This window comes from Grampus griseus (assembly GCF_964374135.1).
Source record: "Grampus griseus genome assembly, chromosome: 3".
Classification (NCBI taxonomy): Eukaryota; Metazoa; Chordata; class Mammalia; order Artiodactyla; family Delphinidae; genus Grampus; species Grampus griseus.
Genome location: NC_139019.1, coordinates 29,812,896 through 29,831,239, shown reverse-complemented (window position 1 = coordinate 29,831,239; position 18,344 = coordinate 29,812,896). Strand labels below are relative to the sequence as shown.

Below are 18,344 nucleotides of genomic sequence, written 5' to 3'. Positions count from 1 at the left end.
GTACAGAACACAAGTTGATGGCAATAAGCATCTTCTAGATAGCATACATAGCAAATGGAAATACATACCACATTATCACCGCTACCAATCTCATGATGGCTTCGTTAAGAGAATCAAAGAACTCTCTCAGGGCCTGGCCCTGCTCCTTCATGTTTCCAATCACAAATCCGAAGCACATGGAGAAGACAACTAGTCCCAGGGCATTGACCCCATTCACAGACCCTGGCACTGGGACTAACTCCTCTGTGATCCTCGTCAGAGTCTCCATGGCCTCTGACACATTATTTATCACGGCACCCACAAGTGTTTCATTGGACTGGATGGGCACTTTAAAGCTTCTCTTCTCATAGTTGGTTTTAAACTTAAAAAGAAAAGGCACAACAGGGATTAAAGGTAATTTTTGCTTTCTTCTTTTGTACTTTTTGCTCGGATTTTCTATAATGATATACATTACCCCAAATTCAGAGAAAAGTGTTACACAAAGTATCTATCTACCCTGTCTGTCTATCTATCTATTTATCTTCTATCTATTTACTTCTCATCTATCTAATCTGTGACAAACCTCTAATACTTCCTCAGCACAGACAAACACACACACACACTCAAATACACAACAAACCATAATAGGAAAGAGGTTGAAGATGGAGTAAACAGATACAAGTGCTTCTGCTTTTTTCTGAAACCCTAATAAAATGACTGTAAATTCAAATATTCACAATAATCCCTTTACCCTCTATGGGTTCATGTTAGGGGATCATGGACAAATCACCTAACATCCCCTTGCTCATATTCCACAGCTGCGAAACAGGGGTAACTGTGCTGGTTCTACCTCACAGTGTTGTTGTAATGATCAAATTAAACAGAATATATGAGAACATCTGGTAAACTTTAAAGCACTATGCTAATGTTGGCTAGTGGCGCTCAATAACAAAGCCCTTCAGGGACTAGACTTAGTTGGAGACTTCGGTGAATATTAAACAATTTAACATCCCCAAAACAACATTCTTCAAAGTATTCCTGATAGTATTAGTTCTTAAGAATAGTTGCGTGAATAATAGTTGAGGATGACAACCCCGTTCTCAAGTCTATAGAAGAGTCTCCTCTTATTCAAGAGATGGTCTTTTCCCTATAGCTTCTGCAGAGAGGCCCCAGACAGAAAGGGCTGAGTGTATTACTGTGGCTATTTGAAACAATTAAGCCCATCTCTCTATGATTTTTAACGAGAGCAGAATTTCTGGCCTTCACATTGATGGAGATAAAGCACCAGAGAGAGTAATAATCTACGGATGTTGACTGGATCTACAGTCTAGGTGAAGAAAGCACAGCTGTACATGAAGGGCTGGGCCATTTCTCTACCAAGAGTAAATGGGAGACTTTTTTGTCCAGTGGGAAAGCACTATTCCCAAACAAGGACATGGCCAGCTGTCAATACTGTAGACATATTCCCTAAACAATCAGTGGCACTGACCGTAATTTTAACAAAGAAACTGACACCTTTTTGTCAGTCAGCTCTCCAATCTCTATTCTACTGGGGTGCTTATGCATTTTATGGATTGTCTAGGGTGAATTTTCAACCCCAATTAGCCTTTCCTACACCTCCAACTCTTTCCCCTTAGACACAGTTTGCAGCCTACACAGAAATTGCAACCTCATTTGCATTCTGATCTAAGACAAATAGATCTGGGATGATACATTTGCTTCCCTTTCAAAATCCTGTAAATGCAATCCCAAACCAAATACAATAAATCTTCCTGAGTCAGCACTTTTCCCAGCGTTGCTAGAAATCAGCATTTTTGATGTCACCTAGTGCCAGCTGACTAACTGGAATAGTCAGCTCCGTGGTGCTGGGGTTGGCTGGCTGGGTTGAAAGGGGTTTATTATTTATGATTAGAGTTGTTTTGAATAAAGAGAGTTAGATTTTGCCCTTGCAGGCTTTTTTTGTTTTTTTTAAATAAAGAAGGAATTCTGTTTGAATTTTGCAGTGCGCACATGCATTACCTATTAAAAATGGTCAATACAAATTTTAAAAAGGGAAAAAAGCACAGAGTGTAAAACCTGGTCCTCCATGAGTTCGGAGTTTGATTTTGTTTGTTTTACAGATCCCAAGCACAAGGGTTAGGGAATTACAACAAGGGTGAAGTGACACCATCTGGAGAAATGTTCGGGAGCTATTATTTAACAACTAGAATGTCTAGTTGTTTCCCTTTTAACATCTTGGGCAACAAAGCTTTTTTGTTCAGGTGACGTTAGAATGAACTTTACTAATTTTATCCCCTAATAGTAAAATGTATTTGTGTCTTCAACACAGAGAGCCAAGAGTTGCTTGGATTTGGGGCTAAAGGGAACTGGATTTCACTATGGCCTCCTGCTAGGTGTCTCATCAGCCTGGATACCCCTTCCCAGGAAGCAGAACAGAATGCAGAAGCAGAAAGAGGATGGAATTTGAAATCAACACAATGAATTTGAATTCAGGTCTGCCATTTACTACCTGTGAAATCTCACACCTACTACATAACCTCTCTGAATTATCATAGATAAGTTGTCTCATCAACGAAATGAAGACAATGATACCCGTCATATTTATGTGAAGAGTAAATGTAACATTAGTGCTTGGAAAAGAGGGGACATTCAATACATGATGGTGGCAGTGCTTTCTGATGTGGTTCCTCCTTTAGAATCTCTAAGGCCCTTAGTAGACTTTTAAAAAAACAACCCATTGATTTTTAAAATCAAACCCAGAAACTTGAATAATCTCCCTAATCTTTAAAGCAAGCTGTAAATATATCTTATACTGGAGTTTGCTTGCTTGGTGAGCTTTTGTTTATGGGCTATGGGGGAGAGGAGAGAGAGTCTCCTGATTAGCCTTCTTAATAATTAACAGAGACTTAATGAGTCATTTGTATGCAAGACATACAGTGTCTGGCAACTAATTAAGCCTTCAGTACAGGGAAGACCACCCCCCTCCTCTCCCAATTCCCCAGAAAACTCTAGTGCTTTCCATCCGCTTGGCAAGAGAAGTGTTTCTTACTACAGAGAAATGGGAAAAAATTAAATTAAATTAAAAAGAGAACCCTACTCTGTTTGGTACACCAAAGAGGAATTTTAAAGGTGAATTAGTAGCTGTGTTTACCTGTTTAAAGCAAGCTTCCACCAGATTTGGAGGGAACATATTCCTGCAAAGAAAATAATGGTCACTTGAAAAATTCCCAAATAATAAATTAGTTCCTTAAATACTTTTTCATTGTGTCTAAGGTAAAGATGGCACTGAAATAAGCAGCAAATGGAAAAAGAGAAAGATTTTGGTGGATCTTATGCAATGGGACATAGGTCATCTCTCAGTGTGGCCCATGTAGTTCAAGGAAGTCCCGAATTCAACTCATCTGTCCTCTTGTCAGACAATGGGATTTTTCATTCCAACATCAAACCCTGCTCCTAGGAAAAACCCAAGCGAGAATGGAAATGCCTTTATCATAAGCATTCTGGTTAACTGAGGTATTATTCAATAATGGCCATTTTGGTATCACGCCATGTGTTTAAGGACCAAGTGCTCCGAATCAAACGTCACGGTTAGACTGTTCTCCACAGAGTCCTCCCAAAGGCCCTCTGGGGGATGAGATATTGACTCTGAATTGCTAGAGCTTCTGAGGCTCTTTGGTGACCAACAGGGAGAGGGCCCACAAAATTTGAACTTGAGGCCCATGTGGCAGGGTTTGTTACTGCCTCAGTGCAGTGTTTGTGTTCATGATGGGGAAGAAGTAAGGGGCAACACTCTCGCTGGGGAATCTGTAGCCAGCTGTATGACCTTGGCTAAGTCATGGCACCCATGTAGGTCTCAGCTGACTCATCTGTTAAAGAGGAGATTGGATTAAACTATCACTAGGGCTCCAAGACTAAAGACTGCGGGAGAAGGAGACATGACCCAGGCAGCTGGAGAGTCTGAGATTCCAGCAGGTGTGTGTCATCAATCAGATTTTAGGGTTATAAACTCTGGTTTCCTCCTACTGCCTAGACCAGGGGTCCCCAGCCGCCGGGCTGTGGAGCAGGTGGTGAGCAGTGGGCCAGCCAGCAAAGCTTCACCTGCCGCTCGGCATCGCTCGCATTACCGCCTGACCATCCCCACTCCCCAGCCCCCGTCCGTGGAAAAATTGTCTTCCACGAAACTGGTTCCTGGTGCCAAAAAGTTGGGGATCCCTGGCCTAGACCATCCTGTTTCTTTGTCCTTCCCATCTATGCTCTATGGGTCTGTTTCTACAAACCCTGAGAGAAAAGTGAGTTTAGGAGATTCCAAGATAAATGCTCGAACCAGGTGTCTGGGTGGGGACAGGTTAGTCTTACACTTGTCACTGGGGCAAGGAGGGGCAGAAACACACCAGACAGAGAATGACAAGATCCCAATTCTTTAAATAAGGAGTAGAAATTATACAGAAAGAAAATATAATAAAATACCCCTAATCCAAACTCCCTGAGGGTAAAGTTCCTGAAAAAAAAATGGTGAAAAGCCTTAATTAATTGTACGAATTAAATAAAGTCATTATCATTGGGTGCCAGCTTGGTATGAAATAATACAGACTGACTTGTTACCTTCGGATAATTGCGATTAACTCCCTGAAAAGGGCTTTCAGGAAGGTACCGTGGGGCTGCCTTGTGCTTACATACAGATGATACAAAGTCACTCATGATAGGTGCTGCTGAAGAGACCCTTTGTTGCCCAAATCACTCTTGAATCTACCAGCCACAGACCCATTCCTTGAGATGGCACGTGAACTCAAGTCCCTAGGAGGAGGTTCTCTCAGATAGTCGGTGGGGAATCCTTAAGAGTAGGTATCTAGGATTGGTAAGCCAGTCTGCAAGTACGTTGTAGAGAAGGGAGGAAAGGGCTAGGTTTGGGGAGGACAGCCTGGGTGGGCTACTTGCTGGAGGAATGCTAAGCAGGTGGGGCACTGAGAGGTCCGTGCTGGGATATCTTCCATTTGCCTTTCTCCATCCACTCTCCATCCTGCTCTGTGCCTGGGAGGCTGACCCCTCACCTTCTGGCTTCCTGTTGGGTTTGTCCAGTGTGAGGCGCTGACAGATCACAGGGCAGTGGGAGGAGAGAAGTGGATGTATATATTCTTCCGGCTCTCTCTCTGGCAGGTTGGGCAACAGCTTCCTCCCTCCAAATTAGAGCTGTAGCCCCTATCCTGAGGGTCCTTTCCCTCAGGACACAGCCCGTCCTGACTTCCAGTAATGGCTCCCTTCCTTTCCTCAGAGCCACAGGTGGTAACAAAACAGCTTCCTATTGCTGTTAGTCCTCTAGTGTCTCACCATCACTTGTAGCTTCCCTTTACCCTGCCCACACCTTTGCAAACCCTGTTCAGTGATCCTTCTGGGCTCGCAATACGCTTCCTACGAGCAACTGACCGATGCAAAGGCAAGTGTGGAGAGAGAGCAGGCAGGGAGGTGCCAGGCTCAAACTTGGGCTTACTTCTCAGTTCTGTGTCCAACATATTCTATCCTCAAGTCTGTTTCAAGTATTAGATAAGCTAATTCGTGATCAGTGTACTGTTTGTGTATAAAACAATGCTAAAGAAGCCATCCTTTAGTCTTTTATTATTGATCTGCCAAATCCTTTCTTCACAAATAGTACAAAAGGAAAACCTTGGGACAGGTATGATCAGATGATCTCTAAAGTCCCTTCTGGAAATAAATTGTCGTGTACAATGGATGATGATACAGATCACAAGTTCCACATTAGAAGAGTCCAATGAACAGGCTATACTTGAAAGAAAAGTAGCCTTAGAGAGGAAGACTTGAGAAAAGTAGGTCAAGAATTATTGAAAGGCATTATGTTAAGTGAGATAAATCAGACAGAGAGAGACAAATACTATATGATTATCACTTATATGTGAATCTAAAAATACAACCAATTAGTGATTATAACAAAAAAAGAAGCAGACTCACAGATATAGAGAACAAACTAGTGGTTACCAGTGGGGAGAGGGAAGGAGGGGCCAATATAGGGGTAGGGGAGTAAGAGGTACAAACTATTAGGTATAAAATAAGCCACAAGGATATATGGTACAATGCAGGGAAGAAAGCCAATATGTTATAATAACTATAAATGGAAGATAACCTGTAAAAGCTGTGAATCACTATATTGTACACCCGTAACATATGTAATTGTACAGCAATATACTTCAGTAAAAAAGTCACACACACAAAAGAACTAGTAATATTGCAAGGTGAGCTGCACAGTTGAGAGGATGACTGAGTGCTCAGATTCCGAATCCTAAAAGCAGGGCTCTTAAATCCTTATCTTCTCCTTGCTCTTCTCACCTCTTTCACATGAGATCAGAAAACGGACACTTACTTCAATTTCTGTTAGAAAGAGGTAAAGATGTGACCTTCATTTCAAGCCCAGCAGAACTGGTTGAGTCAGATACCTCTTCTAGGGTTTGATCAGCTCCCCCAATAAGAGGAGTTGGGTGGTCAAAATATACCCAAAAGGATGGGCTTACAAGGACGTACCTGATCAAGTCCAGGAAGGCGTCTGCAGCTGTCACTTGTACAATTTTGCCTTCTCTGTGCATGTTTTCCTTTGTGCCCTTCCCAGGATGGATGATGATGACAATGATTATGCCAATCACCACGGCAATGATGGTCGTAGTCATGTAATAGACTACAGCTCGCATCCCCATCTTCCCTGACGCCTTACTATCTAGGGCCGCCATTCCTGGGGAAGGCAAACAGAAGGAGATTTTCAGCAAATCAGTTCAGGGAATTTTCCAGTGGAAGGTCACGGGAAGAGCATTTCCTTCACCACTCCCCTACCCTCTCCCACCCAGCAATGGGATTTTATACATGTTATGAGAACTTGGCACCAAATTTAATCAGGCCGTCAACGAAAGGTGAAGGGAAAAAGCCATGGAATGGCTAGGCATCAGCTGTGTCAGCAAACACGTGATCACCTATTTTCTGCCCCAAGAATTGATATCATGTGGCTCTCTGATGGTTTGAAGGGGCAATCAAATTCTTTCCTAGGTTGCTACTAGTTGGGGAAGATGTGAGTGTTAATTAGTGAGTTTTGTGTGTGTGTGTGTGTGTGTGTGTGTGTGTGTGTGTGTGTGTGTGTGTGAAGAGATACCTTAAAAGATTTCTGGCAGAATAATCTAAGCATATCTCAAGTTCTGAGCACTGTGCAGACTCACACAGATTAACTGTCATTAAGTTCTTTTATAAGAATTATTATTTTATGTATGTACTTGGGAGTCTTTCTTTTGGGATATATTTACGTAAAATTTCAGCTATTCTAATCACCTACTGATTTATCTTCAATTTACATTTAAAGTAGGCCAAAGTTCTCGAATAGCTTCTCTGTTGTTTCATTTTTATCTCATCTCATCACAATTTTTTAAAAAGAATCATGTTGGTGGGGTTCTTCTCATTTTTGCACTCTGTCTTCCTCCACCTTGTCCCATAGGCCTGGAGTATCTTATCTCATGTGAAACATTCTTTCCCTCATTTTTAGGACATCTTCAAAATCTACCTCAGGCAAGGCATTATCCCCTGTGAGAGAGGAGGTATGACTTTGAAGGTTTCCCTAACTGCTCTAGCCAATGGAACACATCTCCATACCTCTTGGGATGGAAAAAAATTGGAAATGACCCAAAACTCTCAAGAGATTAAGTCATCTTAATAATAATATGGGCTCTTCTGTTTCATTAACCATTTCCTCACTTCTCTTCCTTCTTCCTCCTCCCCAAATCCACTAAAACACTAAAATCCAATTATAGCATCATCCAATTATAGTTAATCAAACTATTTTCCTTACTATTTAAAATCATGATTCTCTAAACGTATTAAAAGTTTATATTGTATTTCAATGATCAGTATCAGATTCTAGTAGTGGTTCAACATGTAGGTAGTGACCCTGTTCATACCAATGTATTGATATTTAGAGTAAGGTAAAGTATTGAAAAAAATAGTGTCCATGATTGCCAGATACCTCGCTGGGTTTGCCCCCAAATCTTGATACAATGGTAATGAGCTCTATGGGAACTGAAGCCATGACCTTCAACTTATAATTTCATGTGTATTTGAATCATATCATTCATAATTTTCATAATAAGCACTTAGTACCTGCTACGTTCTTATTTGTAACAATTTATAAGGCAGATTAAAAAACAAATAAGTAACTTTCTAAGGTCTTAGTTAACACCAAGTAAAGTGAAGGGGGAACTTGAACCCAAATCTTGTGTAACTGAATTTAACGTGCTTTCTCCCCCTGAGAAAACCAACTACAGTCCCACAAACAAGGAGGCCAATTTTGACTTTAACGCATGAACTTAGCTTCTTTTATCCTTGCCCTGGGTTTCTTGAAACCCAGGATTAATACCCACTTATGGGGGAGGCTCCACTCCAACACTTCACCATCATTAAAAATGGGCTAATCTGTTCTCAGTCCAAGTGGTCCCATCCCCCCAGGTTCATTCTCAGGTCTCCATCATATCTCAAAACATCTTGGCTTTTCTGTGCTTGAAATCATTTCTCCCAGAAGGGGCCCACTCTCTTTCCCACCATTGCCTGAGCTTGTCACCACTGAAGCCTGCAATTCTTCGGTGGGCGAGTGGTGTGGGCACAAAAGGCCGGATATCTCTGCTAGGGGTACCAGGCGGCAGTATTTTCTTCCTCCGAGATGCTTTCTTTCCCTCTCGCCTTCTATTCTGTGGTGCTGTTCCGTTCTCTCGCCAACTCTTCTCTGCTGCTCCTGCCCACTATTCCCGACCTATAGCTATTCAGAGAGAGCGCTAAGTGGTCAAGGCAGAGCACTGGAAACCAACGTGGCAGACAAAGGAGGAGGCTTAAATCTCCCTCCCTCCCACCATGGGTGAGGGATGGGGAAAATTATACCAGAATCCACAGCTACAGGGCCATCGGCTCCAGGAAACAAAGTTTATAGGTATTTTTTTTTAAAGAAATAAAGTTTAAAAAAAATGAAAACCGATAAGAAAGTATTTTCTCCATATGCTCTAATTCTGAAATAGATGAAGACAAACATTGAGGCATTTTTTAGCAATGAGCCCAGGAGAATCAACAGTCAAATGAGAGGCCTCACCAACCTCTGCATATTGACCTTGTTCCTCTGAAAGAGGATAAAGCAGCAGCTCCGATCGTTTCAGCGGAAGAGGGAATGCGTGGGAGTATCTTCATTAACCGATTCTCCACGTAGGTCCTTCCCCTAAAAGGGGTCTGGTGTCCCACAGCGGGGCTGCCTGCCCACTTCTGCTCAGGGTACCCCAGCATCCCCTCTCCTCCTTCCAATTCTAACCACTCCCCTTTTCTCTGAGGCAGGCTTGTAAAACTAAAGGGACCACTAGAAGCAAAGCCACACACTGTCATCAGGGCAACAGCAGGATGGATGTGGACAATCTGTCACAACACCGGGCCTGAAAGAGAATAGCCTTGATGCTGGTGGAGTCAAGAAAATGGAGGAAGAGCTCTGGAAGGTGAAACTCCACATAAGCAAGCTGTCATTCTTCCTGTCTCTTACCCAGACTCTGTGACCATCTTCTTTCTCCCGCCTCCTGAAATTCCAGACAAAGCTCTACGCTAGAGATGACACGCGTCTGGGCACAAGGGTAAAGTACTAAATCACTTTGTAGAAAAGGGAACTCTGGTAGGAAGTGCCCTAAATGTTTGAGAAGGGAAAAGTTTGCATTGAGCCTTGTCACTTTAAAATACATGGAAGAGGGGCTTCCCTGGTGGCGCAGTGGTTGAGAGTCCGCCTGCCGATGCAGGGGACGTGGGTTCGTGCCCCGGTCTGGGAAGATCCCACATGCCGCGGAACGGCTGGGCCCGTGAGCCATGGCCGCTGAGCCTGTGAGTCTGGAGGCTGTGCTCCGCAACGGGAGAGGCCGCAACAGTGAGAGGCCCGTGTACCGAAAGAAAAAAAAAAAAAAAAAAAAAAATATATATATATATATATATATATATATAAGAAAAGGGCACTGTGGTGAGGGGGAAAGAGGTCCCTTGGGTATGTAGGTACTTGCGGGAGTATGTTATGACAACTATGTGTTCATCTAAATACGTATTTGAGAAACACATTCCAGAGCAAGTAGTAAAGATAATGATCTTGACTGGTCCCTTTTGCTTCATTTGATCTGGGCTTAGCTAAACCAGCTCCATTCAAGACATCCTGACATCTTTATTATGAAAACAATCTGTCATCAGAATTGAGATCCTCTTGAAACTCAGAGAAATACTGTATTGTCTATTGCTACAAATTCTGTGAGAGTTCTTCCAATTACAATGACATGTTTGTAAGTTTATATGTTTTGTAAATATTCAGTTAACTTTTGTGCTGGTTCACTAACTCACCAAATTCGCCCTCTGATCAATGGCACATATTCATCTAATTTCATGATAACTGTATGTTGTAGATATTGTTGACACCATTTGAAAGGTAAAGAGACGAGGCCAGAGATGTTAAGTAACTTGCCCAGTGTTGCACAGCTAGTAAACAGCAGTGGTAGGATTCGTACCCACAATCTCAAGGGAGTACCCTTTCCACTATACCTCAATTCTGATGGACAAGCTAGGAGTCACCCACATTTCACTTGCTTGTTATCCATGCTAACTTTCTTGCTTTTGAGTTCAATATTGAAATAAGCCACCTGACTGGAAGAAAATTTGACAAAGGGAGGTAACTGTGGAAAAACTCTGACCTTCCCCACCCTGAGGGGAAGTAACACTGGTCACTGGAAGGACTAGCCAGAGAGCTGATCAATCAGTTCAAATTCCTCTCTATTCCTAGAAAAACAGCCCAGAGCATGTTCTAATGGAGGGTGGAGGGTCATGGATATTTGCTGACTGTGGGCACATGGTCTTACTTTCTTTTCTAAAAATCAACCTGTCAATAACTGGTCATCAAGAAACTAATCCATCATTCATTCCTGAAAACCTATTATATGTTTACCAATGAGTATGGCATCTAAGAAAGATTGAACAAGACATTTTCTACAATGTAAAAGATTTAGACTTTTCTTCAAAATACCTGGGTATTTTAGGCAGCAGTCACTCTGAAGAGAGAGGAAAGGAAGAGAAGAGAGTTTCTTGATACAAATGGGTCAATATGTATTTACCTGATTATTTAGACAATCAGTTCAGCACAACAGATGTGCACCAAGTTCACGTTGTTGGGTGGGGTGGGGAGGGAGTGTTTCCTAAATATGTGTATAGAACTCTCTAAGTCTATTGTAAATTAGATTTCTTCTGGTATAATATTGGTATGACTTCTCAGATAAATGAAATATGTATTCAGTCAAGTATGAAAGGGTAACATCAATAATGTCAAGTTCCCAAGGCTCTATTATTTGCATGGATTTTATTCTCCCATCAGCTAAAAATCTGTCTTATACATTAATGTGTCTCAGTCTATTCCCCCAATAACTCCTATTTCTGGTTTGAAATGTGAAATCTAAAGAAGCAGCGGTCTGTTATGAATTGTCTTTCTACTCGTCCTCGTGGTGTTTCATTGTTCTTCCAGGGCCACTGGATCAGCCCAGAGAGGACGGAAAAGGGGGGATGGCAACAGCTGATTCAAGAATATTGTTCTGTCTCAGTTGTTATTTTATTTTACATATACTCCTTCTCCACCATGGGCTTCTCAAACACTCATCTAATGAAAGCCGCCTGTTCTCAACCCTCCTAGAATTTCAAGATGGGCAAACTTACAAGGAAGTCAAGGATGAGCTCTAGTATGTACCGTATTCATTTGAATGATTTTTTTTCATAAGAAAGTTAAGCTCTAGAAATACAGTATACTTCGTATTTACAGACTGAAGAATGAGCTCTTGTGTCCTAAAGCAGCTGCCCATTTCTGGAGCAAGGGCACACTGGAACCCTCAGCAATGGACAGTGAACAGGAGAGCCACCAAGCTCCGAGGAAAGGCGGTGAGGGGGAGGGAGTGAGTGTGAAACAAATGACTTTAAATCTCTGTCTAAAACTATGCGAAGGTTTTTTTCACTGAAATATTGTCTCTGGCTTCTTCATAGACTAGATTGGAAAAAAAAAAGTTCTATGATTCTAGGGGTTCTGGAACAGAAGGCAAATCTTTAAAAGTTAGGTTAGAAACAGTATCATAAGGGGCTTCCCTGGTGGTGCAGTGGTTAAGAATCCTCCTACCAATGCAGGGGACACGAGTTTGAGCCCTGGTCCAGGAAGATCCCACATGCCGTGGAGCAACTAAGCCTGTGCACCACAACTACTGAGCCTGTGCTGTAGAGCCCATGAGCCACAACTACCGAGCCCGTGTGCTGCAACTATTGAAGCCCATGTGCCTAGAGCCCGTGCTCCGCAACAAGAGAAGCCACCGCCATGAGAAGCCTGCTCACCGCAACGAAGGGTAGCCCCTGCTCGCCGCAACTAGAGAAAGCCCGTGCGCAGCAACAAAAACCCAATGCGCCCAAAAAATAAAATAAATTAAATAAATAAATTTAAAAAAAACACAATAAAGAAAGAATTCTTAAAAAAAAAACTATCATAATTTTGCATCACAATGAATACGCTGGTTATAACCTCAGAATTTCATCGAAGAGACAATATTTCAAACTACTTGAGGCCAACCTCAGGCATTTTTAGAAGCACATTCTTCTTCTTCTTTTTTTTTTTAAATCTGGCTCTTTAATTAATTAATTAATTTATTTATTTATTTTTGGCTGTGTTGGGTCTTCGTTTCTGTGTCAGGGCTTTCTCTAGTTGTGGCAAGCGAGGGCCACTCTTCATTGCGGTGTGCGGGCCTCTCACTCTTGCGGCCTCTCTTGTTGCAGAGCACAGGCTCCAGACGCGCAGGCTCAGTAGTTGTGGCTCACGGGCCTAGTTGCTCCACGGCATGTGGGATCTTCCCAGACCAGGGCTCGAACCCGTGTGCCCTGAATTAGCAGGCAGATTCTCAACCACTGTGCCACCAGGGAAGCCCCATAGAATCACATTCTTCTTAAAAAATGGTGGTGCAGTGATTAAGAGTTCCGGCCCTGAAGTTAGAATACCTGGATTCCACTTCTAGCTCTGGTAGCACGTGACCTCTGTAAGCCTCAGTTTCCTCATCTGTAGAATGGGAATAAGGAAAGCTCTCTCACAGGGTTTTCATGACATTAAAGGGACTTCTGTACAGAAAGCACTTAGCATAGTGCTTGGCACATAGTAAGCATTCAAGAAACGTTAGCTGTTATTATTATTAATTAATCAGATAAATAATAAGCTACTCTCTAAGTGTTATTTGACCTGTCTGAGCCTCCATTTCACCTAGACAAGAAGATAATAATACCCACATTGCAAGTGTAGGGAAAACTTACGTAAAGAATCTGTACAAAATAGGTCCTTGATAAATGTTAGTTATGATTATTATATGACTCCCTCTACTAGAATTTTAGTGCCAAGAGAGCAGAACCATATGTCTTATTCATTGATGTAGCCTCCTTGCCCCAAACAGTGTCTGCACAGGAAGGCGCCCAGTAAATGTTTGTTGAATAGTCATTCTTACCACCACTGCGGCTGTTATGCCCGAAGGAGGCCACACACTTTTTTTTTTTTTCTTTTTTTTTTTTTTTTCACACACTTTTTAAAAAAGCATTTAGATTAGGCTCCTGTTCAAATGGCGAGCACTAAAGTTGCTCTTGTTTAAAGCGCTCTGCAATGCGGACTCACCAATTTTCATTGCTCTTCCCGCCAATTAATCCAAAATAGTGAGGTTCCTTCTATCTTGAAGAAGGAGAGACAGACCTTGTGGGCAGCGACCCGGTATCACCTGGAGCTTTATCTCCAGAGCTGGGAGGTCATCAGAGCAGGGCAGGAGGGGCGGGAGGCTGGCACAGCTCCATGCAGAGAAGGGAATGGAAGAGGGGGTGGGGTCTAACACGTGCTTAAGTGGGTCACGGCTAGTATTTTTATCCATTAATGAAAGAGGATAGAAAACAATAGAGTGCATACATGGGGTAAAGGTATTGTTTTGTGAAACTTTTTTCAGCTCTGTGTGTGTATGTCCGTGTGTAGCCAGGTCACAGTGTAAAATACATTTGTGGGTTCTGGTAAAAAAAAAAAAAAAGAAAAAAAGGTTTGCAAACACTGGTATCTACCCCCTTTCAGTTAATAGTAGAGGCTTTAACAAGGAGCCACGGGCTATGGGCTTCCCTTCCTCTCACCTTGCTTCTGATGCCCTCGGGCTGCCCACCCACCATACCCAAGACCTCATCCCATCTCACTAGCGGGGACCTAGGACAGGACAGTGCTGATTTCTGGAATCTGGTCAACTCATTTGAACAGAAATTCTACAGACATTGTAACAAGGGAAAAAGTTTTAGAAAAGGTTTTTTTCGTGGAATATTGAGCAAAGAAAATTCTTTTACTTTAATTCGTGATTCTTTTGCTTTAATCAGTGATTCTTAGTGAAGAGAGTTAAACCATCTCCACAAAGAGCTGACAATGATTGTGTGGAATTCACAGGCAATTAAATCACAAGTATTCTCACATGGGTTTTCACCCTGGCCAACTTTTCCTTCCCGTTAGGGCTGTTCACAGTCTCACAGAACTTGGCATTTCATTCACCTATAACACCACTTAGTTTCATGAAGTTATACTGCATGAGAACGACAAGGAAGCTTCCTTACAAATTTACCACTTGTGATGGCATTTGTCAGGCAAGTTGATTTTTTAACTTGACCCTTACAACTTGTCAATGAGTCTTTTTTTGAGCTCTAGTGTGCATTAGTAGAATGCAGTGTGGAAAGGTAAAAGGGAAACTTCCTCTTTCAAAAGAGTGTTAAATAGAAAAGCTAGCAGAGCAGACACTAGTATCATTGGCAGAAAAAGTCTTATCATAAATCACCTTTTATTCTCAGTCTGGTAGGACTGAGCAAACGATCCCTTTTCCCCGGCCATAGACATCCTTGAAAATGAACTTTCACAGAAGGAAGCAGTGAGGGGAAGCAGAGGCCCAGCTTCAACGGCTGTTACCTCTCGTGTCCAAGAGCTTCTGGGTCCTTCCCCTTAACCTTTGGCGGGGGGTGGGCAGGGAGGGGGACTGCTTCTCTGGGGTACCAGCTGGTGAAGCCCTCTGAGTGGTCAAGCTTTGCTCTTCTCTACACTGGCCTTAACCATCCAATAGCCTCATCACAGCCTGACACAGCCCTGCCATGAATGGTTCCAGTAACGCGGGAACCTACCGCATCGACCTCCTCTCTCTCTCAGCAAGGTCTCAGGAAACTCTCAGAAGGGCCAGCTCTGAGTTTCACGTCTCACAGCCCATCGCTGCTGGCGCGAGCCCCACGGAGAGGTGACCGTTCACCCCACACACTAGCCCATCCTTCACTCACGGTATTGGAATGTGCCACACAATACGCTTTTTTTGAAGAGGAAGCAGGGAGTCGTTCATCTTCTTTATGTGCGCTAAGCAGAGCAAGAGGGAGAGGCGAGTGGGACCCACGATGAGCTGGGGAGTAGTGATTAGTAACAGCTGACAGCCTCAGACCGAGACCCTTTCTTTGGTTACCTCATTGTGCAGCAGCTGAGCACAAAGGAATGACTGTCTTCTCGCCAAGACTTAGAAACCCAGGACCACAGAAAATAGCAGCTAAAAGAAAAAGCGTGGGTTGGGTGGTTAGGGCAAGGGCCAATCAGACGACTCTTGGTTATACCTGTGAAGCCTGGCTTTGAAAAGAGACCCCTCTGATGTGGAAAGTCATACCCACAGGCAGTGGACCTTCAACCAGCCCCCGCCAGGAGCACTGATGTGAACGGGGAAAGTAGGTGACTTCACTCACAACAGAAAGAGCACGCAGAGAGCAGCAAATTGCTCTGGTTTAATGAGAGGAAGTTCTTTGAGGGCCAGAGCTCCAGCCCCCTCTGCCTTTGCAAAAGAATCACGATTTACAACCAACCACCGGATGAGTTGTTTGCGATTTCCGTAACAGCCCTCTTTACTTGGGGTTGTCTAACGTGCCACGGAAAAGACCTTTATGTTCTGGGCCTCGTGCAACTTTCTTAAGAAGGTGGTGAGCAAAACAGCACATTTTCTAAAATAGCTAGTGGGAAGCAGCCGCATAGCACAGGGAGATCAACCCTAGAGGGGTGCGATAGGGAGGGTGGGAGGGAGACGCAAGAGGGAGGGGATATGGGGATACATGTATGCATATCTGATTTACTTTGTTATACAGCAAAAACTAACACACCATCGTAATGCAATTATACTCCAATAAAGATGTTAAAAAAAAAAAAAGCACATTTCTAGCTGGCAGGATGCTGAATGGGACTGAGTTCTACCACTGGGCCAGACTTGTCCCAAGTTAATCAAAGGGCATCATGAGTTGACTGCAGAACATGTCAGACTCAAGGGGTGCTCTATTCTTCCCATGGAAGGCCTGTCCCTTGCAGGGAAAAAAGGAATTGAAAGCCTCATAGAAACTGAAAGCGACATATGGACATTAAAACCCAAATCCATCTGGCCCAGATTCCCAGAACAGTTGAAGCAGGAGTGTGACTCCAGGCCTTAAGGAGGCTGGGAAGCAGCAGAGATTCCTGGGGCCAAAAGTGTCGTACAAACTATGAGACCCAAGGTCCACCCCACCCCTCCAATTCCTTGCCATCAAAAGATTCTGGAACCATAACCCAACCTGAAAACTCTGCAATGAACTGAGGTTAAGTTCTGTTGCCTGAAACTGAAATTAAGATATTTTTAAAAGGTATATTTCTTAAAAAAAAAAAAAAAGAAAGAAAGAAATAGTTGAGAGTAAAACATGTTCACCTCAGCTATTTTCTGAATTAAATCCAGAATATAGAATCTTATATACTACATAAAAGAATAAATTAAAAAAAATTCAAGTCCACATAGTATGAGTGTGTTTCGTGGTTGGTAATTGCAATCATCGTTGCTTTTGTTGTGGTCATCCATTTACAATGCTTGGTGTCAGTTTATTTATCTCTTGTAAAAATAAAATACAGTGTGTGTGAGTGAAAAAAAAAAAAAATTCAAGTCCATGTTTCGACCAGTTAAGAGAGTGTACAGAATTAAGTCTTTGGGGATAGAGTTGGGGTTGAGGAGAAGAGGATGCTAGTGGAGATAAGAGAGTTGAGGAATGACAGATAAGAAAGGAGAGAGAGAAAAGAGAAGGAAAGGGAGACTTAAAGCAGAGACATATGGGATGGGGAAACAGTTCAGAAGGTGATTTTATCTCAGTCAGCATATTTCTTGGTACGGCCAACACACCTCCTTTCAGTTCTGATTAGTTTGCTCAGCACTTAAAAGTTCATCAATTGTTCTTATCTAATCTATAAAGGAATAGTTGCACCCAGGGAGTGGGAGATTATGCCCCCAACTACCTGACCCTAACAATAAAGCAGTATCACTTCGCAGAGTGAAAAAGACCGTGAACTCTAGAATTGGTTGGCTTCCCTCATCTCTGCCTTACATAAGTCAGAGAACATTCCCTCCTTGGAACAGGAAAAGCTGCATTTTTGCCCCCAGGGCCAAGGGCGACAATGGAATTGAATTATTCCTGATATATTCCACTAGAAGTGGTGCAACACTTTACAGCTTTTTTCCTTCTACACAAAGAAGTTAGTTTTGCAGCATCAGTTTCATATTTTGATGTTTTTTTCCATGGGGTATTTAGGAATTCCAAAAAATTCTCCGAAGAAAACTACAGGCAGCCCCTTATATCGAATTTCGCTTATCTTGAGTAGACTTCAAGGAGCTGGAGGATGTCAAAGAAAAGATGTGGAAATGACATTTGGTTGATTTTGAGACTGACGGTGCATGCGTTGGATTGGTAATATTATTCTTTAACTTGGGATTTAGGGAGAGGGTGGGTAACGATACAGTCACCAGTGTTTGGAAAAAAACACAACTAGTGGATGGGCACATTGGAGTAAAATTTGGTAACACAGAATGGCAAAGAGAGAGGGGGAGGGAGAGAGAGAGAGAATATGAACTGGGGACATTGTCTTTAACAAGGAATATGGGATAAAAGATTTATAAATAAAGTAAAGAAAAGCAGGTACAAAATATTGATTTCAAATGACTAATTCAAATGACTATGACTGTCCCATCACAAATAATGGAAAGTGGCAGTAAGGAAGTGAAGTTATATTAAGGGTAACTTACTTCTTTTGAAAGTGGCTATACTAATTGCTTTCATAGTTAAAAATTTCTCACTTACGTGTTCACTCACATTTCATTAAGGACCTTCTCAATGCTCTGGCCAAAGACATGATCATTAAGGCCCTCATGTATTTAGTAAGAAGACTTAAAAATATATTATTGTGAGACAGCCCTGAATAAATGAAATGCATAAAATTATCCAGCAGAATG

The 18,344-nt window shown here is 42.4% G+C and overlaps 1 protein-coding gene across 1 annotated transcript in view; it reads right to left on the bottom strand.

The window, feature by feature from the left end:
• Positions 1-18,344, bottom strand: part of SLC1A3 (solute carrier family 1 member 3) — a 75,137-nt gene that overhangs the window by 10,907 nt on the left and 45,886 nt on the right. The window contains exons 4-6 of the mRNA XM_082652311.1: positions 6,508-6,712; positions 3,131-3,173; positions 69-361 (exon numbers count right to left, since the gene is read on the bottom strand). Coding sequence (XP_082508437.1) covers positions 69-361; positions 3,131-3,173; positions 6,508-6,712 — 541 coding nt within the window. The remainder of the gene's footprint in view (positions 1-68; positions 362-3,130; positions 3,174-6,507; positions 6,713-18,344) is intronic.